The 26972-nt window shown below is 45.5% G+C and overlaps 1 protein-coding gene across 10 annotated transcripts in view; it reads right to left on the reverse strand.

Moving 5' to 3' along the window:
- The window catches only part of FGGY (FGGY carbohydrate kinase domain containing), a 414785-nt gene that overhangs the window by 67775 nt on the left and 320038 nt on the right, over positions 1-26972 (reverse strand). For all 10 annotated transcript variants that reach the window (XM_047726124.1, XM_047726127.1, XM_047726128.1 and 7 more), the window contains 3 exons: positions 23544-23618; positions 17590-17710; positions 11256-11350 (listed from right to left, as the gene is read on the reverse strand). In XM_047726124.1, the coding sequence (XP_047582080.1) occupies positions 11256-11350; positions 17590-17710; positions 23544-23618 (291 nt within the window). The remainder of the gene's footprint in view (positions 1-11255; positions 11351-17589; positions 17711-23543; positions 23619-26972) is intronic.

A 26972-nucleotide genomic window follows, 5' to 3' on the forward strand; every position in this document is an offset into this window, starting at 1 on the left:
AGAACACCACACAACTGAAGCTCCAACAATTACTAATATTTATTGGGTTGAGCTGAAATGGAGAGAGATTTGTGTAGGAGTGAGGCTCGGGTTCCTTTCTCTGCTTTCTAGAAGCCCCTCCACTGCAAAGCTTAAGAGCAGACCTGGGGCCATCTGGCCCCTCCCCTAAGTTCCAGCTCCTTCACTAACTAATCCTCCATGGCCCAGTTCAAATGGACTTTTAAGGACTTCCCCAGAAGACACTCGTTTGTTGGTCCATCATCCCACTGTATAGGAACTGTAGTCTAAGCAAATGATATCCAACATTAACTAAACACTTCACATTACATGTCCTAACATGTTCACTTCTTACAACATGAATTGTGAGATGATATCTCTATGATGCAGATATTATGGTTATCTTTTATAGATGAGGGATCTGAGACACAGATAAGTAACTCACCCAAGGTACGTACAGAGCCATGATTTAAGCCCAGGCAAGGCCCCAAAGTCTTTGCCATTCACTTAGTATAGAATTTTTCATAATGGTATCTGTCTGTGTCCATTTCTCCCACACTAGGTTGGAACTACCTAGGACTGTCCTTGTCGCATAAATGACTCCTGCTGCTGAACCCTAGCTTAAAGAATTATAAAGGGATGGGGCACCTGGGTGGCTCAGTGAGCTGGGCATCAGCCTTTGGCTCAGGTCATGATCCCAGTGTTCCTGGATGGAGCAGGCTCCCTGCTCAGCGGGGATTCTGTGTCTCCCTCTCCCCTTGCCCCCTCCCCCGGGTCATGCTCTCTCTCCCTCTCTCTCTCTCAAATAAATAAATAAAATCTTAAAAAAACAAAAAGAATTAAATAGGGAGCCTCCTAACCTACTTGAATCAAGGCCTACATGCACGCCTTTCCCCACTGAGTCCGCTGGCATCTGGCTAGCAGAGCCCACCCGAACCCCTGCAGTAGAGGAGAGAAGAAAATGCATCCTGACACCACAGGAAGGACCGGAGTAAAAGGTACATTAATGGGGACAAAAACAAGCCAGTGGAGTGATTAATTTGGCCTCCCCTTCAATATTATGTTTACACAAGTTGATTATATAGCACTTAATTACTAATTTGCCCTACTTAAACCAAGAGAGCTTTTAATTTTTAATGAGATAAGGGAAGGAGATGCCTTTACTTAGTAAGGAGAGCTATTTTATTTCCTTCTCTTGTTTGGCCTAGCCAATTAATAACATTTCTAAGGAAATGCATCCCTCTCATGAATTCTTTCTCCCCATCATCTTCCCGACCTCCCAGGGTTACAAAGAGATGGAAACAGACAACAGGCCACTTAGAAACAAACTGGCTTCACCTTCTGATCTGGCTGGCTGGGTCAGGAAGGGCCTTGTGAAATGTAGAAACATGGGACCTATAAATGGTGCTATCTGATTCTTTGAGCATGGGGTACATCTTTCCCAGAAACCATGAGTTGGTTGTTACCGATAACACAGAACACAGCCATGGGTGCCCAAACAAGCCAATCCCCTCTGATCCTGCATTATTTCCTGGATGTGAATGTCAGGTAATTTTAAGAACACCCCAGGGCAAGTCCAAGATTGGCATCAGATCTGGACTTGACTGCCAGCTCTGCCACTTACTGTCAGACCACGGACACATGACTTAAACTTCCTGATACTGGGGGTGCACCTCGGTAGCTCAGTCGGTTAAGCATCTGCCTTTGGTTCAGGTCGTGATCCTGGGACACTGGGATCAAGGCCCGCATTGGGCTCCTTGCTCATCAAGGAGTCTGCTTCTCCTTCTGACCCTCCCTCCTCTCATGCTCTCTCTCTCTCTCATTCTCTCTCTCTCAAATAAATAAATAAAATCTTTTAAAAAACTAGGAAAAAAAAAATAACTTCCTGAGACTCAGTTTTCTATCTGTAAAGGTGAGGTGAAGAAGCTAACTTGTGAGAATTAAGTACCATTTAACGCCTTAGCACAGTGCCCCGCTCAGAGAACCTGCAGGACAGTATTAGTCGTTTTTAGTGGAGGTACGGAAGGAAAATGGAAGCAGAAATAAAGGAGCACCTTTTGAGAACCCTAGGATGTCTGTCCTTGTCTGCTGTGGCATCTCCGTAAGTCTCATTCGGACAGCCTGGCCATAATGCCATAAGGAGCCTGCCCCAGAATGTGAACAGACACCCAACAAACACTGCAGTGTGAATGTTCTGATGCAAGTCCCTTACCTCATCACCAATCAGTGACAAACCATTCACAGATGAGCCTCTGGTCCACAGACCAACCTAACAGCCCAGCCTAGAGGCCTGAGTTGGTCCTTTGCATGTGCTCCTGAAGACCCCTTCCTCGCCCTTCTCTGGGCCTTGCCGGTCTCACTTGTACCAAATGTATCAATGAGTTTCCGCTAAGTCCAGCCAGTGAGGAAGCCAGTTGTAAATCAGAGAGTGGGAGGAAAATGAGGTCAGTTACTCAGTTTTCCTTCCCGAGTCACTGGCAAACAGGCTGACTCAGTAGTCTCCACACAGGCCTCTATTCTGGGGTTCTAGAAACTGTACTCTTCACCTCTTATGCTCCAACTGTTACAAACCCCAGGGTACCACATCCTCCCTCGTGACTTCTCCATGCCCTGGTCTACAGTCTTGTAAAGAGTCCCTCTACTAAATTCTCTCCAATTATCCTAATATGAAAGTGCCTTCTGTGCAGGCGTGGACTAACACAGTGACATTTTAAGGTATATCTAAATTCTAGTGGTCTATTTTTTAAACAACTAGTTATTTATTTATTTTTTTAAAAAGATTTTATTTATTTGTATTAGAGAGAGAGGCGGGAGGATCAGAGGGAGAAGCAGACTCCCCAATGAGCAAGGAGCCCAATGCGGGGCTCAATCCCGGTGTCCCGGGATCATGACCTGAGCCAATGGCAGACATTTAGCAAACTGAGCCACCCAGGCGCCCCGTAAACAACTAGTTTTTAAAACTGGTAGTAGGTTCTTCAAACAACAGCAATCACACTCAGCCCCAGAAGAATCCATTTTCATTCATGACAAAGCTGAATAACCCTTCGCTTTGAAATCCTAAGCCAAGCCTTGGTTTCTGGCTCCATCCCTTTCTAGCCACTGGCTTTGTTTGGTAGGTCATTTCACCTCTGCCGCCTCCCTTGTAAAATTATTCTAACAGGATAGGAAATGTCCTCATATACGACTTTTAATGTCATATCAAATTTCTAAATGTTCGAATTTCTTGGCTATGCATATTATGAAAGACATGCCATTCAACTTTCTAAACACAAGGTTCTTTCCTATGCCTCACTGCAGAGTTCCAAATACCTCAGATAGACAAATGCAAAAAATTTTTTCTTTCTTTTTGAATATTTCTTGATCACTTGCCTCAATGTTGTAAGCAAAACTCTTTCATTGACCTCAGTATGCCCTCTCTACATCCCATGACCTGGAATCCAACTTTCTCCAATGGAACGTGGTATGTAGGTACGTATATACGTGTGTATGTATGTGAGTATCTGTGTGTATCACCTTTTTGGGCCTTTTCCCAATTATGGAAAATTCCTGACTTACCTGAAGGTCTTGTCTTTCCTGGTCTCCTATTTAGGTCCACAACCCAATCTATTGTTCTGAACACTAAGCTTATACACCATGGGTCTGCTCTTCATGAGTTATGAGTAGTGTGAAGGGAAAAAAATATATATATCCAACCTACTCATTTCCAGTTTATTCCAAAAGGGGATTTTATTATGGATGACCATTACAATAGGAAATCAATTACTTGCAAGCATTTGTTTCCACAGAAAGATCTTATACAGCTTTTTAGATTTGTACCAGTATGAAATGAATGGTATCTTGAACAAAACAAAGTTAAATAGTTTGGTAAACTCTATTTTTTTTTTTTTAAAGATTTTATTTATTTATTTGACAGAGAGAGATCACAAGTAGACGGAGAGGCAGGCAGAGAGAGAGAGAGAGAGGGAAGCAGGCTCCCTGCTGAGCAGAGAGCCCGATGCGGGCCTCGATCCCAGGACCCTGAGATCATGACCTGAGGCGAAGGCAGCGGCTTAAACCCACTGAGCCACCCAGGCGCCCGGTAAACTCTATTTTTACAGTTCTGTAACCCTTTTAAGTTTCTAAAGGGCTCAGTTGAAGTTTGGCCCTTGTTTGCTGTTATAAAAAGTCCCATTCTTAAGTTGCTAACTAAAAAAAAAAGGGAGGGACATACTTGGGAAAAAAAAAAATGTTTGTTAGCTTAAATCTTTGTATTAATAACAATAGCATAAAAAGTGTCTCTTAATTAAAGCTCTGAATTAGTTAAAGTGCTTTTCTGTATCTACCTCCTTAAAAAGTAAATATAGGTGGATTATGATTAAAAGGAAATAAATAAAATAAAATAAAATAAAAATAAAACAATACAGGTGGGCAGGGTGTGAAGTCTCCCCCAGGCAAAGGAATTAGAAAATTTCCAAACCAAAGAGGGCATACTTCCTATTTTTATTTCAAAACTTGATACCCAAACAGTGAGGACAAATGTGTGCTGTTGAGAATTTCTGTAAACCACACCACCCTGTGAAGGGCGGCTGCACTGCCATGCTGAAATCCATGCCTTTCCCGGGCAAAGTGTGTGTATTTACTGGGATATGGTTTGATGGAGTAAAAAGAACATGGACTTTGTACCAAGTACAGCTTGATGTTTCAGAGTCTCATCTGCACACCGGGGACTGTCATACCCCCACTCGATCCACAAAGATTCTATGAATGGTAAGGGATGGAAAGTGACAGGCTCTGCTCCTACATCACCCTGTAAGGAGCAGGAGAGTCAAATGTTATATACCCTTTACTGAAACAACTAGAATTTTGAGCTAATGTTTTGACTTTCATACCTATGATTCCATTCTGCAAAATAGATTGGAACAGGAGATTTACAATTAATCAGAATCTGAATGCATCGCCTTTTTTATTTTTTTGAGAGTGAGCGATTCTTGAAAAGAGAAGAATGTACTGTTAACCAGGTGTGGCAATAAGTCTAATGAATGCTAGTGCCAGCGTCACATTCTTAAATTTAATCCTTCTTTAAACTACTAATTCTCATTCCAGGATTTTCTGTTGACTTTCTATAAGGCATTGACATGTGGGACAGGACACTCAGAAAATTCAATCAGAAATCTGAATCTATTTAATTAGAAACCAGAATCTCATATCTCCAGAAACACATGCTTAAGCAGCAAAGGGCAAAAGGCTACTAAAGAAAGTTGGTAATATCAGGACCATATGTGAAATGAATAGGATTATAGAGGGCCTGAGGATGAAAGCTAGATGGAACTAAAATTCACAGCAGTAGACTCCTTGTAGGAGAGAAATGGGAGCCCTGGATTTTCACCCACCGTCGGTGGGAGGATAAGGCGTTAACATGGATCCGAATTCTAAAAGTTGGTAAACTTTTCAGCCAAACAATTATATCTCCCTAATTTATTTTATGGAAATAATTTAGGGTATCTGCAAAAATTCAGCTACAGAGACATCAGCTGCTGCATTCTTTAAAATAACAGACACAAGGTAAATATTCAAAACGAGGGGATTGCTGAAATAAGTGGATAGAGCCCATGGGATATAAAATTATGCGACCCGTAAAAATGACAAATAAAGATGTTTACTACATATTTTTGGGTGGGAGAAAAACTACAGAAGACGATACATTGTATGAACACATTTTTGAAATTTAAAAAAGTGTAAAGCAATTTAAAATTATGTATAAAAATACTAGAAGTATAAAAACCAGGATCTTCTATACTGGCAATTTTAGGCTAGTAAGATCAATGTTTTTGTATTTTTCTTCAGCTTTGCTGAACACAACTAATAATTAGTAGCCCAGGAAAAAGGCGGGGGGAAGCAAATAAAGAGAGAATGTGCCAAGAAATGGGACGGTTTCCAACTTCCGAACATCCCGTGATCTGTCAGTCTCTCCAAACCTCTAGCAATGAAAATCACGATCATCAGCTTCACTTTGCAGAATGTAAATCAGGCAAGTAGCTTGTGACAGAAAGCCAGACAGATCTCAGACTCACAGAGAGCGGGCTCCCACAGAGTAAGACAGAATGGAGACGTACTGGGTCATACATGAGATCACAGGCTTTGCAGCACAGGACAGGTGATGAAGAGAACTGGCTCTGAGGAAAGTAAACTTTAAAAAAAAAAAAAAAAATAGAAGGAGAGGCTTCAGCGAAGCCATGCGGATGTCTGCAAGGCCTGACCTCGAGGGCAGACCACTGTGGTCAGTGCGGATGGTTTCCCTTGTGGGCGCACATCACAGCAAGGGTGAGTAATCACGGCTCTCAACAGGCCTCTTACACGAATTGGTCTGCAAGACACACGAGTCTGTCTGGAACGTGACAAGGAAAGCTGATGGTGGGAACACACAGAGTCAATGGTTTACAGAGGTGGCAACCCTCACGCCATCGGGGGAAGAAAGGTTTTGATTAATTGGTTGATTCCAAGGGCTTATTTTCTTTATAGTGGTACGTGCCTTGCATTGATCAGAAATTCTTCTTTATTTCTTGTTACAGTCCCCTTTTGCTGACTTCTGTTTCAGAGGCTTCCTCTGCTGCTTTTTTTTGGGGGGGGGGTGGTTAAGGAGCAAATGTCCACATAAATAGCACCGTTAGAATTAAAGCTTTTTTTGAATAAATAGATTGGGAACAACAACAATAAAGCTCTGTCTTTTAAGATAAGAAATTAAAGAAAGCTGATGACATCTGCAGGAGCTTGAAGGAAGCAGAAAGTGGAACATCATTTTGTATTTCTGCCTCTGCCATTTGACTGAGTTTTCTTTCATAGCATCTTGAAACTGGTTTCTCGTTTCATGTATCCTTTGCATTTCTTCAAACTTCGCTACTATCTGTGCTTAGAGAATGTGAGCACATTGGTATTTCATGAACGTATTTTTTTTTTTTTCCCAGTTTGTTCCTTTTCCAAGGCCTGGGAGCCTAAAGAAGGGTTATGGGATGCTCCCAACTTTCTAATCACAATTATTTGCTTTCGAGGACATTCAGAATTAGAGAATCATTTCATAGTGCATGGACAGCCAAGGGAGTGATAAGGGGTGACTTCTGGGAGATCAGGAGAGGTCAGAGAGAGGGCACAGAGGTCAAGACTGCATGGATTCCATATTCCAGTGAATAAAAGGAGGAAGGAAGACGCCCCCTTGAGTCCCCTCCCACTTACTCAATAGTTGATCTTTTACCATGAGGTGGCATCTCTGTGGTTTGCTTCCATTCTACTGATTAAGCTACAGATCTGAGCTATCTGTGAAGATAACCATGCCATGGTACCTGCCACACTATCTATTGAAAGTAGAGTTTTGAAAACTACTAAATGGAGAACACCGTTTCTAGAGAGACAACTCTTTAAGAATTATTAGTCATTCTAGTCTTTAATGCAGATGGATGGTTACATCAGTACCCTCTGTAGGATCCTCATTTGAAAGGGGGACTAGCAGGAAGCTTTTGATTTCTAAGGGATGGGAGGGCAGGAAGGAAGCAGGGGGGAGTGGGAGAGAGAGACTATGAGGATGGCCACATGAATGAATAAAAGAATAAGAAGTGGAGGCCAGGCATTGTTGGCAGGCTTTAAAATTTGAACTAGTAATGGCCCCCATGCTGACTAATCTCTCCCCTTAATATTCCACCAGAACATTCTACCAACGATCCCTCTTCATCTGATAAAATTTCCCCAGGATTGCAATAGACAGACAGGTTTTCAGTTATTATAAATAAAAAACTGCAACTCTAAATCTTTCTGACCTATTGCTGTCACTATAGGAAGGCAGAGGGCTCTACCCCTTACTCATGGGCCCAGAAAATCGGGAAACCCTGTCTTCCCTAAGATCTCGTTCCTAGGTCTGTAGTCTGGGTCCTCTAAACTCTTCCTAGTCTTTCATTCATCTGGAGGAGACGAGTCTGGCAGGGTCTACCAAAGTCTGCGCACTATGGTAGTATAAAGTGAAATCCTCCCTCCAACCACTGAATGCGTGGTCTGTGAGAAGAGAAAGCAACATTGAGTTGCTGGCAGGAGCTGCTCAGCTTCCTTACATGAAGGAGTAGCAGGCACCCTGAAGACCAAGCAGGATCTCTGAAGTTCAAAGGACGAACGGTACTGAAGTTCTGGTTGAAAAATATGAATCACAGGGAGAAAGCAATTCTGTTCCACATCGATTTGCCAGAACCTGCAGCTCGTCCCCAGACCTGGGGGCACATGGGGTTGGTGCCTCTTCTTTGGAGAGGGGTGAATGAAGACAGGCCTACGTGCATTTACATTTCCAAAGTGGTTCTGAACATCATCGCTATAGCGATGTTGGTAATTATACCTGGGGTTCATTCAGGTCATTAGTTTTCAAGGCTCTTTATCTCAATAGTCCCACATGAGTGGCAATTTTTTAAAAAGGAAATAAGCAAATTAAGCAAGTACCTGGAGAGGCCAGGTGACACTGCCTGAAGATAGACAACAAGCAAGCACAAGGGTCAAGACGACAGGGTTCTTTTGGGGATACAAGGACAGATGAGCTTTCAGGGCTCTCTCAGCTGGGGACTCTCTTTACTAGATTATAGCGTCTCCTAGAAATTCTAGTCACATGGGGCTCATACTTCCTTGGTTTTAACAGGAGAGAGGAGCTTGTCTTTAAAATGTTGTAAGACTTGCAGCTGCTACTCAAATCACCAACCCCAATATTCGATACAGCCTAAGATTCTGTTCCAGAAGATTCACAGAAAATCTCATGTACTGACGATGATGTCAGTGTGGAATTAAGTTCGGTTTCCACTTAGGGAAAGATGTGAGCGGAATCATCTTGGAGCTAGAAACTCCAGACTGGACTAAGATATCACTGAGGTCCCTAAAGTCATGGTATTGCGTATCTATCTCATGAAGCAGGCCCCTCCCACACTACTCTTTGTTCAAGCTGCAGACTGACTCCTGATTTGTGACTGACGGCATTTCTTTTCAGAAAATACAGCTTTAAACATTTAGGAAGCCAAAAACTATTTTTAACACAAAAAGAGAAAAAAAAAAAGCGAACAAAGTATAAAAAGAATGAAAAATTGGGATGGGATATAGATCCAGAGAACCTCAGTTTCAATTTTGCGTCTGCCCTGTATTAACTGCAGTCTTGGGAAAATTACCGAAAACCCCTCAGAGCTTTGGTTTCCTCTATACAGAACACAAGAATGAAAACATCTTCCCTTCAGGCAGGGAGGCCGTCAAGATCAAATGAGATGCCTTAGTCTGCTCATGCCACCAAAATGGAGTGCCATAGACTGGGCACGTAAACAACAGAAACTTATTTTCTCACAGTTCTGGAGGCTAGACACCCAAGATGAAGGGGCCAGCAGGGTCAGGTTCTGGGGAGGGCTGTCTTCCTGGTTTGCAGAGGGCCTCACATGGCAGAGAAAGCCCCAGTTCTCTGGTGTCTCTTCCTAGGAAGGGCACTGAGTCCGTCATGGGGATCCCACCCTCACAGTTTCATGTGACCCCAATCACTACCCCAAAGACCCAATTTCCAAATACCATCACACTGGGAATTAGGGCTTTAACACAGACACATGGCGGGGACGTGTTCAGGGAACAATATGATGCCAGCCTACGCAGGGCCCCTCAGAGCATCTCTATGGTTTTGGTTTAGCTACTACTTGTCCCCGGAAGGGCATCTCGTTGTAAGAACATCTCCATAAGCAGACCCATCAAAATAATAACTGACAAATCATTGACAGTTCAACAATAGAGAACCCCATGCAGTGTTTTTGAGAGAATACCAGAAAACCCAGAAATCGTTGAGAATTCAACTGCACCATCTTTGATTATTTGATTATAAATTTCAGTTAAAAGCCACTTAGCATTCATGATTTGGGAAAGGTATTTCACAGACACCGTTCCCCAGGCTTGGCCACTGTGCGGGGCATCACACCTCTCAAAATGTGTACAAGGTGCACAGATAGCGAATTAGACTTGTGCACCTGTGTTTTAACAGTGTCCCCTTTGGTTCTGTTACCTTTTTGGATCTCTCTTGTCTAAACTCTGCTGCCCGTGTAGATTACAGATGCCAGGAAGATCACAGGAAGAGCTCCCAGCACAGTTCCTGGTACACAAATAACACTCTAGTGACTAGGTTTCCGGTGGAAAACCCGGCTTCTCATCCTGACCTGGAGACCATGGACAAGTCATTTAAGCTCTCTGAACAAATATTTCTTGAACTCTCTGTTGAGGCTGGGTAGCCACACTCCTTGGTTCTGGCATGTACTAGCTCTTCCAACCAAGGCCAACTTATTTCAGTTCTTCATGCCTTAACTTTTTCAAGTATAAAACGGGAATAATGGGACTATGTGTGCCTTCCTGATCTAGAGAAAGAACTCCTAATGTACTCCTGATGATTATTACAGATAAAGAAATGGAATGAAGAACAAAATGGTCAGGTCACAGAGCTAAGGAGGCAGTCAAGACAGGATCTGAGCCCAGGCAGCCGGAGTCGTCCTCTGCTGCTTTTCCACCTATTCATGAACCCATTGTTAATATTATTATTTTATCACTTAGAGTCTCTCCATAAAACCTACGTATGAGATGTCTTTTGCAATTTGGTGACAGGAAAAGCCTTGTCTCCCACAAGAAACTAACATTTCCTCTTTTGTGAAAACAAGAATTACGCAATTTATCACGGGTTCGTTTTTTGTCTTGGCTGCCAGGAAGCTCAGAATCAAATTCTGTGCTCTATCATGGCCACCAAGTTATTTCCTTCTTCCTATATCTTTGTTCCTTATTTTCCTCTTTAATTCTTTGTTTTTTTTTTTAAACTCACATTCTCATTTGTATCCCTTATTGATAGAGCCCTCGACATTATTTGGACAGTGGTGGGCAGAAATGAAATAAGCAAACAGAAATCTGAAATGCACATGAAACACTGACGTTTTGAAACTTACCTGTGTCATTTGCTACAAGAAATTTTAGAAAAAGGTCAACAGGAAATTAAAAGAAATAATTTAAGAGCTATTTTAAAGGGGAAAACAGAAAACTAACAGAAAAACAGAATGACCAACACTAACAGAGGCCAACTCAAATGAAAACCGCAATAAATATGTCTGAGGCTAGAAGTGTTTGTGCTTTCCCTGGCTGGAACCTATCATTTCTTAATTATATCCTATGTGTGTTTTGCAAGATGTGAGCTGCTGTTGAGAGGAAGGACAGCCTCAGACAGGGGAGGAGCCACGTCCCACCCCTTGGTCCTTACATACCTGTACAGAAGCGAAATCTCCTGAGGCACAGGCACCCAGAATAGCAGCGCCCACAAGAACAGACTCCACCTCTTGCGACAGGACCACAGGCATGCCTGCACAGGACAAGGCACACCTCGGTTAGGGAGCCAGCAACAGAAACACCTGACATGATGTGGCGTGAAGGCCGCGGTGGGCACCCTCTGTCTGCTCCCCAAGTGCTCAGGTCCCTGGGCTGACCTGATTCTAAAGGATTTCACAGCCTGCGTCTGCTGGTAAGGCAGCCAGGAGCCCCAAGGGACCTGCCACCCGATGTAACTACTCACGAGACCTCTTTGCCCAGGTCTCCCAGGCTCCTGCTAGCTGCTACCTGCCCTTTGGTTCAAGTTCCCTTCAAAACACTTCTTGAGTGCCTCATGGAGCCCGGCGAATACAGAGATGGATCTGACCGGGTCCGGCTATCTGGGTCTCAAAAAGGTGGTGGATAAGAAAGAGATAACGACCACGCAGGAGGTTGTTTCTCCAACTGAGATGCACTAAGAATGGGGGAGTAGTAAGGGAGTGTAACTAATCCTTCTGGCAGCTTCCTATTTCTCTGCCTATAAGCCTCCAGAGCTGATGCCCACCCTGACTGTGCCCTCCTCTCCTGGCCATGCGGGCCTGGCCTCCTTGTTTTCTTGAATCAGCTTCGGGGCACTTGCCCATGCTGCTCCTTCTGTCTGCGTCACTTCCTCCCAGATGCCCACACAGCAACTCCCTCTGTGTCCTTCGTGTATTTGTGTAAACACCCATTTCTCACTGCAGCTATCCTGACCCACGACACTCCTCACTTCCCGCCCCCCCGCCCCCCCATTTTCTCAGCATCTTCCAACACTGCATGATTACTTATCTTGTTTACCATCTATCTCCCCTGCTAGAACAGAAGCTCCATGAGGCCAAGCACAGTGTCCCGGCCACAGCTGAACTGAGACTAGTTAACCACGATCTAGCACATGGTAAGGGCTTAAATGATGAAAGAACCCATGTGCTGGAGAGGGAATGGAGGTTCATCAGAAAGGCAATGGGCATTATGGAGGCATCTGAAGGACGGACAGTGGTCCACCAGGTAGCAAGAAAGCCCTCCACATGCCAGCTCCTGGAAGTTGAGGGTTCACAGTGGGTTTAAGGTGAACAGAAAGAATTTAGAAGTCTCAGGATTTTCCATGTGTGTATATATGTATAATATAAATAAAAAATGTACAAAATGTAAGTATAAATGCATTTGCTAATCAGGAGATGGCAGCAGACTCCACAGAGGTAAGCTCTGTAGCCAGACCTGAAAATCTTCTACTCAAGACAGGAGACTGACTTTTCCAAAGACTTGTCTTCCTGTCTTTTCTGGGAAGAGCTTCCTGACACATTTACCCTGGGGGGATCCAACTACCTCCTGACCCCTCCTGCTATTCCCAGGCTGGGTCAGCTGCCCAGGCCACCTGGACAAAGGGCGGGAACAGAACTCCCCCACACAGCCAGGGGGCTCGGGAATACCAGCTCCCCAGACCGCAGGGCCCACCTGAGACTCTGCTGGAAAGTATCGGGGGCGGGGTCTCTGGGAAAAGCTCAGAGCCAGTCCACTGGCCCTGGGTCTTTCAGAAGTTACTTAAAGGTTTAGCCTCAGTTTCCCAGTGTGTAAAATGGTGATGATAGTAAGTCTTGTTACACCCGTGTGCGGTGAGGATTCAGGAGAGATGCACTCACGGGGCTCAGCACATCTCTAGCCTCTGTCAAGCGCTTGAGAAGGGTGGCTGCTACCATCCCAATGAAGACTGATGGCGAGTGAAGGCCCTCTATATGCACTTCAGCTGGGCTGGAAATGGGAATAGTGGGAAGGGACAGGGCAGGTGCTCACCCACTATCTACAGGGGAAGGACAGACACCAGGCCGCATGGAAGGACTGTATTGGCCAAATCAGGAGAGCACTGCATGCCTTTGCAGAATCCAGGGATCATGTGGACGGGAGAGTGACTGCGGCCATCCCTGTGGACCTAGCCCCTATTAGAAGACATTGAGCACCTCCAAATGCTATTCACCTCCCAGCCCCTCCTGACCCTGCAAAACCCTAACAAGCTCTAAGCAGGAAGGAGTGACCTGCAGTGTTCCCTTCCCTTGGGAACCAGAAACCAGAGTGAACATGATGAATCCCCCACCCAGCTCTCCAGCTGCACCCCAAGTGGTCCGGAGCCAGAAGGGGAGAGTTTGAGTTCTGGCTTCCTTGCTGATCTAGCTGTGTGAGCCGGGGCCTCTTTGTCTCTCAGTTTCCCCATCTACAAAATGGGGTTAAAATTTCACCGCCCTCTAGGGCTTCTCCAAAGATATTGTAAGTAAGGCACTTACAATAGTGCTTGGGTTGGAGAAAGCACTACATTAGCATTAGCTGTTAGGATTCTTACTATTGACCTGATCTCTAAAGGCTCTCTTCACCCCAGCTCCCTAGGGGCTGAAGTGTGAGGGGAATCCAACTCACTGCTTCTGCTTCTCCTTCAGATCGGTCCCTGCCCACCTCCAGCCTCTGTGGGTCCGGGGACACTGGCGTGGGTAGACCTCATCCATGGCTCGCTTGTCCTCATGATCATGTCCTTGACCAAGCTCTAGTCCAGCAGCCTCTTTACAAAGCCCCTCAGGTCTCAGGTTGGTTAGGTCCCTGCCTGGTTCCTGCAAGCCTCGGGGTGGTAAGACTGTGGGTGGCCCCAGGGGGCTGCCTGGTCATTGGGGTTTCCCTACAACCAACCCACACCTCTGCAAGTAGACCCTTTGTTTGACTTTCCTCTAAACCTCTAGTGTGTCAACTGTTCCCTGCCAGGCCCTGCCTGGGCCTGACTTACACTGACACCAGCATCCTCTGGGTCCCCAGTCTAGTCTCTGGACACTGGGCAGAGTACCCAGAGCACTTTCTCTCTTTGCCATGATGCTTTTGGCAGGACGTTATTGTTCTCCTTTGTACCGCCCTGCCAAGCCCAGTGCTTGTTACCCTGGTGTGCTCAGAGATGGCCTCTGACTTGAATAAATGGAAGGACAAATGATGAAAATACTGAACAAGACAGAATGGGGGAAACCCTTGCTGTAACTGCCAGAGCTGAAAAAACAAAATTCAGACGGAGGAACATTTAGTCCCAAGTCTATGGGGGAAACCTACAATTACTTAGTACACACCAAGTATTTCTTGAAGCCACAGTGAAACTAACTGCCAGAGGTCCAGGGAGATTCTTCCTCCTCACGTAGAAGACATTTTCCCAAGTTGGCAAAGCCCCAATCTCTCTGCTTGCACAGAGGAGCCTGCTCCCAAACGGCAAAGATTTGCTTACAAAATATTAAACTGCTTTTTTTCCCCCTCAAACACACCTCTTTTTTTTTTTTTTTTTTTTCCTTTGGCACAGGGCTGCTTTAAGGGAAGAAGCGAACGGACATGTATTGAACACTGACTTTGAGCCCCCACAGAGCTTGGTGCTCACAAACCCGCCAGTGGGTACTTCTCAGCGGGATGTGTGAGAGGAAGAGAATATTCTTTCTTTCAGAAGAGGACAGCGAGGCTCGGAGAGGTAAAGCAATTTGCCCAAAGTCACAGAGGGGATCCCTTGCTGTTTCCATGACTGCACACCGTCTCCAGAGAATCTTCTAAGTCCCGCCGTGTTTGTGACTGGTATCCCTAAGACTCACGTAGGTCCAACGAAAACTAGAGCAATTACAATGTTGAAAGGCATCAAAGACACTACCTACCCACCCGCCGCTGTGTACGTGCCTTTTACAGGAACAGATGCAAATGTGTTCTTTTCTCTGAGTGCTGGGTGAAGGCGAGGAAGAAGGCAGCTCTGCCTGGAATGTGAACTATTTTATCTGATGCATTAATGAGTTGAGCAGAACCCAAAGCATCTAAAGGCAGATGCACTTTGCCATCACTTGTCAGTCACAGCTTCCCAAAGCAGAGGAATTCTAGCCAAAGAAAAGGTCCCTTTGTCTGGAACTGGAACTGGTCCGCAGCCAGAGACAAAGGGTCCAGTTTCAATCAGAATCCAAATAACGATGAACAGCCTTTTCATTCAACAGCCTGAAGACCAGTTTCCAAAGCAGAACTTTCTGTAAAGCTGCTGCACCCCCTGCTTCTGAGTCAGCTCAGAGATGTGAGGCCTGGAAGAGGACCCACTTTCATTAAGGCGGGAGCCACAGTGCGGGGTCAGGACCCAGGGGCACTGAGACTGCCCTACTCTCTCGGGCCCTGTGCCCCATTTCCCACAGGTGATGTGTTAGCCCAAGGGGATCTTCTCCTGCACCCAGGTAGGAAGGCTTCATGGCTTTGAGAGGGCAGCAAATTGGGAAGTCACTCACAGATCACATTTTAAAGGGGGATCTTATCTGACCCACCAGCTGACTTTTAGATAAAATGTGGTTATTGGTTTTCTCTTGGGGAAAATTATAAGGTAACTGGGCTCCTTTTTTAGGTCTTTCTTCTTTTTGCCTCAGAATGGCCCACATCCATAGGCTGTAGACTCTTTGGTAAAGAAACAGTAATCATCACTTGATTACAAACTGCTCAGAAAAGCTAAGAAACCTGGATGGGCAGTGCAGTGTAGGGGGAGCTGGGCCTAGACACTCCCTGGTCACGGTCCTGGTGCCGCCCCTCCACTCTCACTGATGTCTGACTTCGGACAAGCAATTTCACTGACCTCCCTGCGCCTCAGTTTATTTGTCTCTAAGATGGGCACCCATTTCTACCTCTCAGCAGTTCATGAGGTTTAATATATAATGACTCCAGCAACACAGGGTGGGAGTTTGGTTAATGGTAGTAATTTCCATACTAACATTCTGATATATTTACCCTGGGAATAGGTGCTTTTTTTGGAAAAGTCCTTTGGCTTGTGCCTCAGTCTTCTTACCCCTATCTAAAATGGGGATAAGTATATTAATTAGCTGGATCTCACGAAGGACAAGGGTTAACTATGCCCTTGGCATTTGGTAAAGCTCTCCTTTGCAGGGATCTGCATGGTCCTGAGGGGGCACAGGTGATATGATGAGGCAGCATCCAGGGCAGGGACCCTGACCCACCCAGCTGTCAGGGGAAGGAACCCACGGGATGGGGAACAGCAAGAGACCATGATGAAGAGATGCCATTGAAGGGTGGGCTCATGTCACGTTTGAGCTGGGGCTGTGGGCAGGGTTCATTCCCCTTCTGCTTCCTTTCCCTTGTCCTGCTCTGGTGCCTGGCCATGGTGTGTGGGTCCTGGGCTGGGGTGGGGAGGATGCCAGTCTCTAGGAGACACCACGGGAGAAAGGAGCAAGAGGCCTGAGGCCACGATTTCCCGAGGGATGGAAGTCCAGGCTCGGCTCTGTAATACTAGCAAGCCTCTGGCTAATGGGGTCCTTTTCTTAAGGTCCAGGGATCTGCACCAGCAATCCTGCTCTGCTGTGCTCATATCACAAAGGAACCAGCCCACGACCCTAGATTTTCTCTGTGTCACACGCTATGAAAGAATCACAGGCTCTTGGGGTCTCAGGGCTCAAATTCCCATCTGTAGCCAGACCCCTGTTCCCACAGCAGTTGGGCTCTGAATTCTTTCTTCAAGACAGCTTCCTTTTCCCTTCCTCCTGACCACCTGCCCTGCCTCATCGCAGGTCCAAACCAGGGTGAGGTACCCCACCATGTCCCCATAAAACTCCATGCATTTCTTACTCTGAGCTCCTGCCACACTACATTTGCACATCTGTCTGTCCTTGTCAACAGACTTCGAGATCTTCGGGGACAGGAATCCTGTCTTACTCATCTCTGTCTCTTCAATATTCCCCACAATCATGCATCAGAAGAGGTGCTCAGACAGTTTCAGAAATGCTTAAATTACGACCTAACCCTTGCTGACCTCTCTCATCTTATTTCTTAGGATTATTCAATCATTGGATTCACAGAGAAGTCACTTTCTCCATCATGACTATAAACACTTCACGGTTATCATTAAGAAAGAAAATATATTTTCACCTAAAGATTCAAAATAATCTATGGGGTACTCAGGTGGCTCGGTGGGTTAGGGCCTCTGCCTTCAGCTCAGGTCATGATCCTGGGGTCCTGGGATCGAGCCCTGCATTGGGCTCTCTGCTCAGTGGGGAGCCTGCTTCCCCCTCTCTCTCTGCCTGCCTCTCTGCCTACTTGTGATCTCTCTTTCTCTCTGTCAAATAAATAAATAAAACCTTAAACAACAACAACAACATCAACAAAACAAAATAATCTGGCACATCACCCCATCCTCTGCTATTTCCAACCCCGTGCGGCCCTCAGCCAGGGACATCTGCTGCCAGGCCCCAAACGACCTATTCTCTTCCTCCCCAGACTCACCAGTGATGTCCGCATGCATCTGTACAAAAAGGGGATTCTTGCTCAGGCCTCCGCACAGGAAAAGCGCGCTGATAGAGTGTCCCCCCGCCTCCATGGCCTCTATGATGAGGCGGGTGCCAAACTGAAAGGGAAAAGCAGAAGAAAACATCAGTATAGCAGTGCAAGGAAAAGCTCTTGAACATTCACTAAGCGTTTACTCAGCCCCAGACACCACACTGAGAGCTTTGCACACAGTCTCAGAGCGCTGAGGCTCCGAGAGATTAGGTTGCCTCTGATCACACAGTTAATGAAGTCGCAGGGCGGGAATTCCAACCTGGGCCCGTCTGACTCTAAACCTTCTTAATTACTCTACCATGTGCTTCCACCAGTCGTTACACAACATTGACAAAAACAACCAACAATGTTCATACCGTTAATATGAACAGGCTTCCCCGAAGCAAATATTTATAGGAGTGTCCACTGTGGCCTGGATCCTCCAGCAGGGATGGGGGCTGGAGGAAGTGGCCAGGGGTCTCTGAGTCAGTCTTCCTTCCGGTGATAGGAGTTAAAGAGGTTTGTTTTTTGGAAAAGGGTGCTCAATAACACCAGCAGCAGGAACAGGGGAAGAGACCTCTAATCGCACGAAGTGAGAGTAAGACGTCAGACTGACAAAGGGCTACGCTGACCTTTGTTATCACCTGAGACCAGGTAGCGGTTCTCCAGAGATGTTTCAGGAGCCAGAGCCCATCCCGTCAGTCCTTTGCGGTCTGGGATGATGTGGAAATCACACACTCTGGCTTGCTCATATTTTCGTTTCTGACCTTGTGTGCCAATATCTTCCTAAAATCTGCTATGCTCATCCTTGCTTAGTCTACTCAACCCGGTCAAAATCATGGATGCCTGGGAAAAGGACACTGCCGTAGGGTCACCTGGGTGAATGTTAATGTGCAATTCTTTAGTTTTAACTGGGCTACACAAACAGCTAAAAATCTTAGTTTATCTAAAAGTTCAAAAACGAGAAGCTCGTGAGTCAAATTTACTTGCGTCAAGGATTAAAACCAAAAAGATGAAATGTGACATGACTTCAGGAGGAAGGGGCTCTGGATGGAAGTGAGGGAGAACTGGTTTGTTTCTGGTGGAGAGAGAGCTCTTGAGATGTTTAGAGAGTGATTAATTCTGAGGGATGACACAGTGCCAGGTGTGGACCAAGGGGGTGAGTTGACAAAGCAGAGGGAGGAGAAGGTCAAGGATCTGGGATGCCACAAATGGGGCAGCTGCCAAGAAGAAGGCGGGTTGGGGCTGGAGAGAAGATGCGAGCCAGTGTCACAGATTTAATGACAGTATGACAGTGTCGCTGGGAAGGTGGTACCCAAGCGTGCAGAGAAGGAGGTAGTTGAGCATAAGGGCGGGCTGTATCAGAGGCTTAACCAAAGTGAAGGAAGAGCGTTTGGGAAGTAGTCAGGATGTCCCCCTGACCACTGTCCCCTTGGGGTGAGATGTAGGGCAAGTGAAGCCTCTTTTGACCTGGCTGCTTGGAGAGCTTTCTCACCCGCGCCTGGGGGCGCCTCTGGGAGACGGAGTGGTTCTGGGGACCAAGGGTCGTGAAATCCTGAACACTGTGTAGTAAATTAGGAGAGACGGGGGCAGTTCGGGAGCAAAAGCACAGCAGTTCCAGCCCAGAGGCCTTCAGCTATTAGCGAATCTGGTAAGAATATGGATTAGGTAAAACCTGGGCCTCCAAAAATAATCCACAGATGTAGTGTGTTAAAAAAAAATTAAAGCATGTTGTTCCGTATGAGGCTGGATCTTGCTTGTTCCATGCGGCTGACTACCCGCAGATGTTCTTCCTTAAGCTTTTGGGGGGGGGGGGGGGTCATGAACCCTCTTGAGAATATGATAAAACCTACCGACCTTTCCAGAAGAAAGTCACTGACAAAATGGCATAATAAATGATCTCGGGAGGCCTACAGACGCCCTGGCGTCCACCATGGATCAGTCAGTGTCTGTGGACTGCAGGACAGCCTAGTCTGCTGGAGGGCCAGCCAAGAGCGTGACTTCTGGACTCAAGAGCGCTAGGATGGCATTAGCGCATTTCATCTCCTTCTTGAATCCAACCTGTATCCAACCTTTCTAAGACTCAAGCCTCATTTTTTTTTTTAAGTAATAGTAAGATCATATTCATGCGTTTGAAAGCTCCATGAATTGTCAGAAATGTTAACACGCAGAAACAGGTTTTTTTTTTTTTTAAATATTTTATTTATTTGACAGAGAGATCACAAGTAGGCAGAGAGGCAGGCAGAGAGAGAGAGAGGGAAGCAGACTCCCTGCCAAGCAGAGAGCCCAATGCAGGGCTCGATCCCAGGATCCTGGGATCATGACCTGAGCCGAAGGCAGAGGCTTTAACCCACTGAGCCACCCAGGTGCCCCCAGAAACTAGTTTTAATGCGGTCTTAGATTGGATGAGATATCAGTGCCTGCCTTGCGCGGCTGCCGTTGTGGACAGTGTATGCACAGCACACTCAGGAGCGCCGAGTACATGGAAGGGGCATGGGGGTGAGCGCCATTCCGGTTATTAGCCGCAGTCTAGGCACTCTGCTATGCACTTTGCTATCCTTGCTCATCTTGGGATTAACTAAAAAATTGCACCTTGTTATCCCCATGTAGGGGTTACGGGATTTGCCTGAGACAGTATGGTCGGCCTTGGGAGAGGATGGCTGTACCAAGCCTCCCCCGCAAACCTGTGGAAATACCATGCAAAATTGGTGTTTCTCATACTTCTAAAACCACAGACCTGCGGCTCACGTGATTAGCAGGCCAGAGCAGAGGGTAACACAAAGCACATTCCCTTGGGAAAAGGCAAAAAAAGTATCAGAACAAGAGGCACTCCCTTGGGAGGGGCTGAGACAGCCTTCTTCTTTCTCCCCCCACCCCCCACCCCCCCCACTCTCCCCCCACCCCCCTGTGGCATTGTTGGCTGGAATTTCCCACTGGGGCTGGCGGCTAGCAACAGGGCCTTCCCTTCGGGTGTCCCAGGCTCCACTGGGTGAAACGTTCCACCCTCCTTAAATGCCCTGCCACAGGGCTTTGTGCTAAAATGATTTTGTGCTCACCTTTCTGGAAAAAATGTTTTCACAGAGAAATTTAAATTAAAATTAGGCTATTCCACTGGGAATGTACAGAACTAAATGCAAATCGAGAGACTTCAAATGCAAATAGTACTTTTTAAGGGTCTATTCTGAAAGGAAAACTATAGATGAACAGGCTATGGATAAACCGGTTGTTTGACAAGTCTTTCAATTAAGTGTGATCAAGAGCGAATTTTACTTCATGGAGAGTTTCGCACAGGCCCAAGTTAACTTCATTACAATATCTCTTTCATTCTCTTCCTACAAAATACCAACCGCAGATATCACGACAGAGAGCAATTTGTTTAACGTATTCACAGCAAGTAGAGGCTAGGGTAATATTCAGAGCCAGTGAAACAAAAAAAAAAAAATTTTTTTTTCAAGTTGAACATCATGGGAAAATATCTGTACTCAGACTCCTTCATTAAAATGCACATTTTTGCCTGAAAGATCAGCAGAGCCTGGTACCTTTGCAAAACGGACTGAACTCACAATTCAACTGACCCCATGGTAAAACCTTATCAAATGATCCATCTCAAATTTCCTCCCCTCCGTGGTATTGTAAAGGTCATTAAACGACAGACAGAATAAATATGATAGCTCTTAATACACGTATGAGCGATTAAATACAAGATTGATTTTTCGAGTGTGTGGTGTTTGGGAAAATGGAGCTGGCTCCATCCAGCTCGTGTCCCGTTTAGCCCCATTTATATATTCTTGGACGGCTGCAACTTTCTCACCAGGAAGGGGGCCTCTTGTGAGGCGATCCCGGCCAAAACAACAATGTTTGCTAAGATGTGTGAAATAAAAACTGGTCTTAGAAATGCCTGAAAGCGGATTCCATCCGTGTCGCTTTTATAAACATTTCAAAGGAAAATGCAGGTTGGTGGAGTGGAAAAGAGCTGAAGAATGGGAGTGAGGCAGGCAGTTCTTGGACAGGCTTGGGTTCTGACTTGACCACGTGCCGCATATCTGACCCTGCAAGGTGGTTTTCCCTCTGCCTGGAAAACAAGGACAATCCCATCTCCTTACAGGGTGACTGCCCTAAGCCACTCTGGGTAGATACTCTGGTGCCTGGCACAGCATGTGGGTGTCAGTGAAAGGTGACAGTCCTTACCATCATGTCACGGTGCCCCTTGGTCTGCCTCTTAGCATGTACTCAGAGGATGAACAGCTCACAGTTCTCATGTCCCATTTCTGCACAGTCACTTCATTCCACTCTAAGACTTTTCTAAGACACTAGCACTGATAACCAGAAAATGAAAGTTCCTCAATACTTCATATACCTACCTTATTTCAGAAAGCCGCGGCTTCCCATCCCAGCTCTGCCACTTACTAGCTGTATGAATTTGGGCAGGTTAATGAACCTTGCTGAGGTTTAGGTTTCTACTGTGTCGAACAGGGATACTAACGTCTATCTCACTAGGTTACATCATGCAATATTTGTAAATATTTAGCACAGTGCCTGTCACTTAATACCCCAGAACTCTATTATTTATCATTATCATCATTATTACCATAAAGCAGGATTACTAAACAATTATCTTTACTACTAATGCACATTAATTTCTTCCATATTCATTTTACCCTTCACTCCCTCCACTTTGGTAGATGCCAGAATTATGTTTTTGACCAAGTTCCCATAAATAGTGCCAACTGACTGTTTTCACTGAACTGGCCATGCTATTAAATCCATGACAGTTGCTTCAGGAAGATACAGTCAAACTGGCATATGATCTTCAAGGACTGTTTCCTCTAATCAAGTTGGCCTGTTCCACGTAAGACCATATGTTTCCTTCGTGGTTGGGAGGCTCTGCTCTCTTATCCCATCTACACGGCACCTGGACAAACGCGAACGTAAGACATGCACTTCTGTTAGTGGTATGGATGTATGGAAAAAATGTATGTAGTTCTGGTATTTGAAGGAATGAGGCTTTGAAGGAAGTGGCATGTAGAGAAACGAAATAACCAAATGGCATAGAGTATGCCCATGTAACATTAACAAAAAACAAAAACAAAAACAAAAAAAAAAAAAAACTTTCAGTGTGTCTGTGAAAAATAAATTTGGAATCAGAATTCAGTGAACTGATTTTTCTTTTCTGTTGGTCCACACTCTCTTACCAGAGTGGCTAAGCCTCACTTAATTAATTGTAATTTTGGGATTCCTCACAGCTCTGAAACCTCGAAAGCCACGACCCACTCCTCCAAAATGTACTTCCTAACAGACGCACACATACAGTCATCTGTGCATGTACCCCATTTTTGGATCACTGTGGGAGAGTAAGACCCTTTAGACTGAGATGTTTACGCTTCCAGGATTTTGTTTTCATTTTGGATTGATCTTCAGCGTAGGAGTTCCTAATACGTTAAATTCTCCCCTCCTTCTCTCCCTAACCATCCAAACCTCTCATTGAAGCAGCTAATTATCTAAAAACAAACACTAAGGATGCTTACTATTTAAAGGAACCCTGTAATGAATCCTTTTGCGAAGTGAGCGATATCGTGTGTTTTAGAAGTCTGCACATTCTTAACATCGGCTTTTCTTAATGCAAGCATAAATGGCATCTGCTTCTCCTTAATTGAACTTGGAAGACAAATTAAATAAATGCCAAGAATGATGTTCAAAGACCCGAACTCCTTCCAGCTTTCATCTATGTGAGGTGACTAGTAAAGCAGGTGAAGACCTTCGTCAAGATTTCCTTCCGAAAAGACACGCATCTATCTTTGGCAAGCTCCCTTTTAATTAACAATCTCTGTCCCACAAGCACATGAAGTATCCTGGAGGAGCATGTGGCCTAAGGTTTATTGATAGCCCTAAGTCTCTTTAAAAATGGCATTAAAGTGTCTTACAGCAATGGCTTGAACTGTGGCCAGGTAGAGAATGGCAAGATCATCGAGGTCCTGAGACAGTTTCAACCCGGTGACCTGTAGGGAGGAAGAAAAGAAAAGAAAGAGATGGCCAAAAGGAACTGCCACGGATAGAGATAGTTCCCATGAAACACGTTCAGATGTGTTTTCTTGCCCAAACAAGTTCATATGCAAATCCCCTTTTTGTGAGCTGAACGTGAAATGACTACCAAATTGTTTAATCTCCAGACCTGGGAAAAACTATCATTTCTTCTCCAAGAGAAAGTGCCCTGCCTTGTATTAATGAAACAAAACAAAACAAACACTCTATGGAGATCGTGTTTGATATTCCTTAGCATGGAATTAAAGGTCTTTCTTCCCCTTTAAAGAAAATGTTCTTTTATGACAAACACCCATTTTCTTCGGCTTACAGAGATCAACATGGAGCAGTGGCTTCTAGCAAAAGATGATCTTATTTTGAATTCTGCCATTGTCAGAAATTCAGTGTAACAGCATCCAGGGGGTATTCAGGGTAAAATAATATGTCTTCTATAAATGTTATACCTACTAGGGGATAATTTACAATCTGTGGTTTGCAAGGGAATCCATTAAAGTCAATCGGAACCACATGCTTCTGCAGAGTATGTCAATTTCTGAGAGATTCCAGAACTGAACAGGATGCTGAATTTGGATGCCTTCAAGATCTGTTCAAAACAAGTCCCTCCTTCCCATCACCCATTCACGAATGGCTTCTCTTGGGACATCCCTAGATGATGAAGAACTATGGGGTTCTTTAAGCCTGCTCTGAATTTCGTGGGCATCAATACCAGATTTTACTTTGTATTTTCACATTACAAAATTAATTAACATATCTTTACTCATGGCCTACAGTGGGTATGACCCTAAGTGCAACAATGCGGCAACAGGCAGCCTGCATTCAAAGTGGGGTAGCTGAGTGGTCTACCCAGATCCCTTTCCTTCATCTCTCCAGTCCCTTTTAATTACCCTTTCCAGACTGCACCCTGAACCACAACGAAGGGGCCGTTGTTGACCTACTGCAGGGCACAGACACCACGCCATGGCCCAGACCGAGACATGTCAGCACTCCTCCCCGACTTTTCCCTTCTTCCCATATTTACGCAGTATCCAAGTTTGCCCACTCGCTCCCCCAAATCTTTAGTGAATCCATCCTTTCTTTCCATGCTGTCACTCACTTCCTCAATCCAGGCCACCATTCTGTCCTTTACGTGTGCTGAAGGGCCCCTTCCTTAATATTGCTCTTCACGATGGAGTAGTAATTGTTCTCCCAGGCAAATCTGATCATGTTCCTCCCTGTTAACACTTGTCTGCCACCGTCCTCTCAAGACAGAAATGCCTGTGCTGTTTTAGGTGCGACCTTCTGGGCTCGCCGCTGCTTACTTCGGCATCCGTGCAAACCCTTCCTCACTTAGAATCCTGGGCTCCGGCTACTCTGATCCCTCATGGAAGTCCGCTGATGCAGGAACTCCTGAATTCTGCAGACCCACCTGCTGATAATATCTCTCGGCAAATAACTGGGTAAGCAGATGAGAACCGTGTCTTTGATTTTAACACGCGGGAACACAGAAGGTTTGAGTGAGGGGCCAGAGGGCAATTCTGGGTATGCATCCTCCCACGCCAACAATCCTGAGGAGGAACATCCCTTGTGCAATTCCCCGGAGATCTCAACGTACAGTAGAAACACTGGAAGGAAGGGAGAACGTGAACACTACTGACTTTGCAGAAGTTCACTTCATCATGTGTGTAAGGAAAGAATATGGCCCAGGGAACACAGAGGATGGAAACCGGACCCTAGCTGATCTGACAGACCACCTGGGATACTTGTGCAGCATCCCCCATGCCTAGCACCGAGTCTGGCACCCAGTAGGCACTAGGTTCCTATCTGTTCAAAGTGTGAATTAGTGACAATGCTCCTTTTCCTTTTGTAGACCACTGTCTTTCCTAACATTCTAGCCTTTTGTGTCCAATGCAATGATTATGGACGATCGTGTTTACCACCTTGGTTCTTCATGTATTTGCAGAGGGGAGGGTCATTTCCCCTGTGCCCCAAGAAAGAACACTGGAACATCACTTCTAGTTGCTCATTCCAGGCTTCTCATTGTCCCTTCTCACTACACTTAGCTTTCCTCGTCACAGTGGCTTATACGAGGTTGGGGAAAGAGGACTATCCCTGTTGCTCAGATGGAACCCTTGTATGAATTACATAAAAGTACTCCCTCCAGGTGGACTAATGCAGAAGGCATCCCATCTGGGAGAGTGAACTATGAAAAGGAGCACAGTGGACAAGATCTCAGCCCTGTTGTATGTCCCTTCATGCAAGTACCTTGGGTGATCGACCAGCTCCTTGGCATGCAATGATCCTGGATAAAGAGTACTCATCCCGAGTATTCTCCCTCTTCTGTACTGGCCTGGCCTCAACAGCATCTCTGCCACTTGTCTGTTAGGAAAGCTAAGTGGGCCCAGGCCTAGACCTCTCTTCCAGGGGGCAGTCAGGGAGGCAGGCTATCTCTGGCTCCTTTCTGGGGTCATGACTGCAATGGAAATCAAGCCATGATCCTTTGTGTGACTGGATATGTGTCTGCTTAGCAGACTCACATCTCCTACAGGTGGGTTCTAAAGACAATATTTGGATAAACTGTCACTGAATGGGGAAGAAATTTGACTTTGTACAGGAGATTAGTTGACTAGGAACCCCAGTGCCGTGTATAACATTGACACTGTAACTGCTTCTGATATCCTCCTTGATTAGTAAGAACCCCTTACTAAGACAGAAGGGGTACAATATCACCAGATTTCATTTTCTTGATCCCCAGTAAATATTCATGAGAACTTCCCCCAAAGTACTGGTATTCAAGCAAACAAAATCAATCAATCTATCAATCAATGAATCATGGCCCCTTCTCTAAATGTCTAATACCTCCAGAGTTCAGAAATCATAGAGGAGAAAAGAGAAGACAGTTACTTTTCCCCAGAAACCGAGAATGAGATCATGCAAATGAGCTCTAAATTTAACTCCGGAGCTTGCTAGTAGCTCCGGCAAAAGGGACACAGGATGGGTGACATCGCTTTTCTTTTTCTGATAAATAAAACATGGCTATCCTTCGTGAAGGAAAACATTATTCTAGGGAAGAAGGTGCTCAGCAACAAAAGGGAATAAGCAAGCACAGCTCTCCCATCGCCCCCTCCAACACCTCGAACACCAGAGCCACGGAGTTGAAATGTGACTCCGCGGAAGTGTGAAGTTACTATGAGTTGGGGCCCTCTTGCTTCCCATCTCATCTGATACGCAGATGGAGACTCTGGAAGGGCAGGTAATCAATTCCATTTGATTTTTCTCTCCAGTAAGAGGGACCTCAGCCCTGCATTGGCAAAAGTCAAATGGCTATTGGCCCA

This window comes from Lutra lutra, chromosome 4, assembly GCF_902655055.1.
Source record: "Lutra lutra chromosome 4, mLutLut1.2, whole genome shotgun sequence".
Lineage (NCBI taxonomy): Eukaryota > Metazoa > Chordata > Mammalia > Carnivora > Mustelidae > Lutra > Lutra lutra.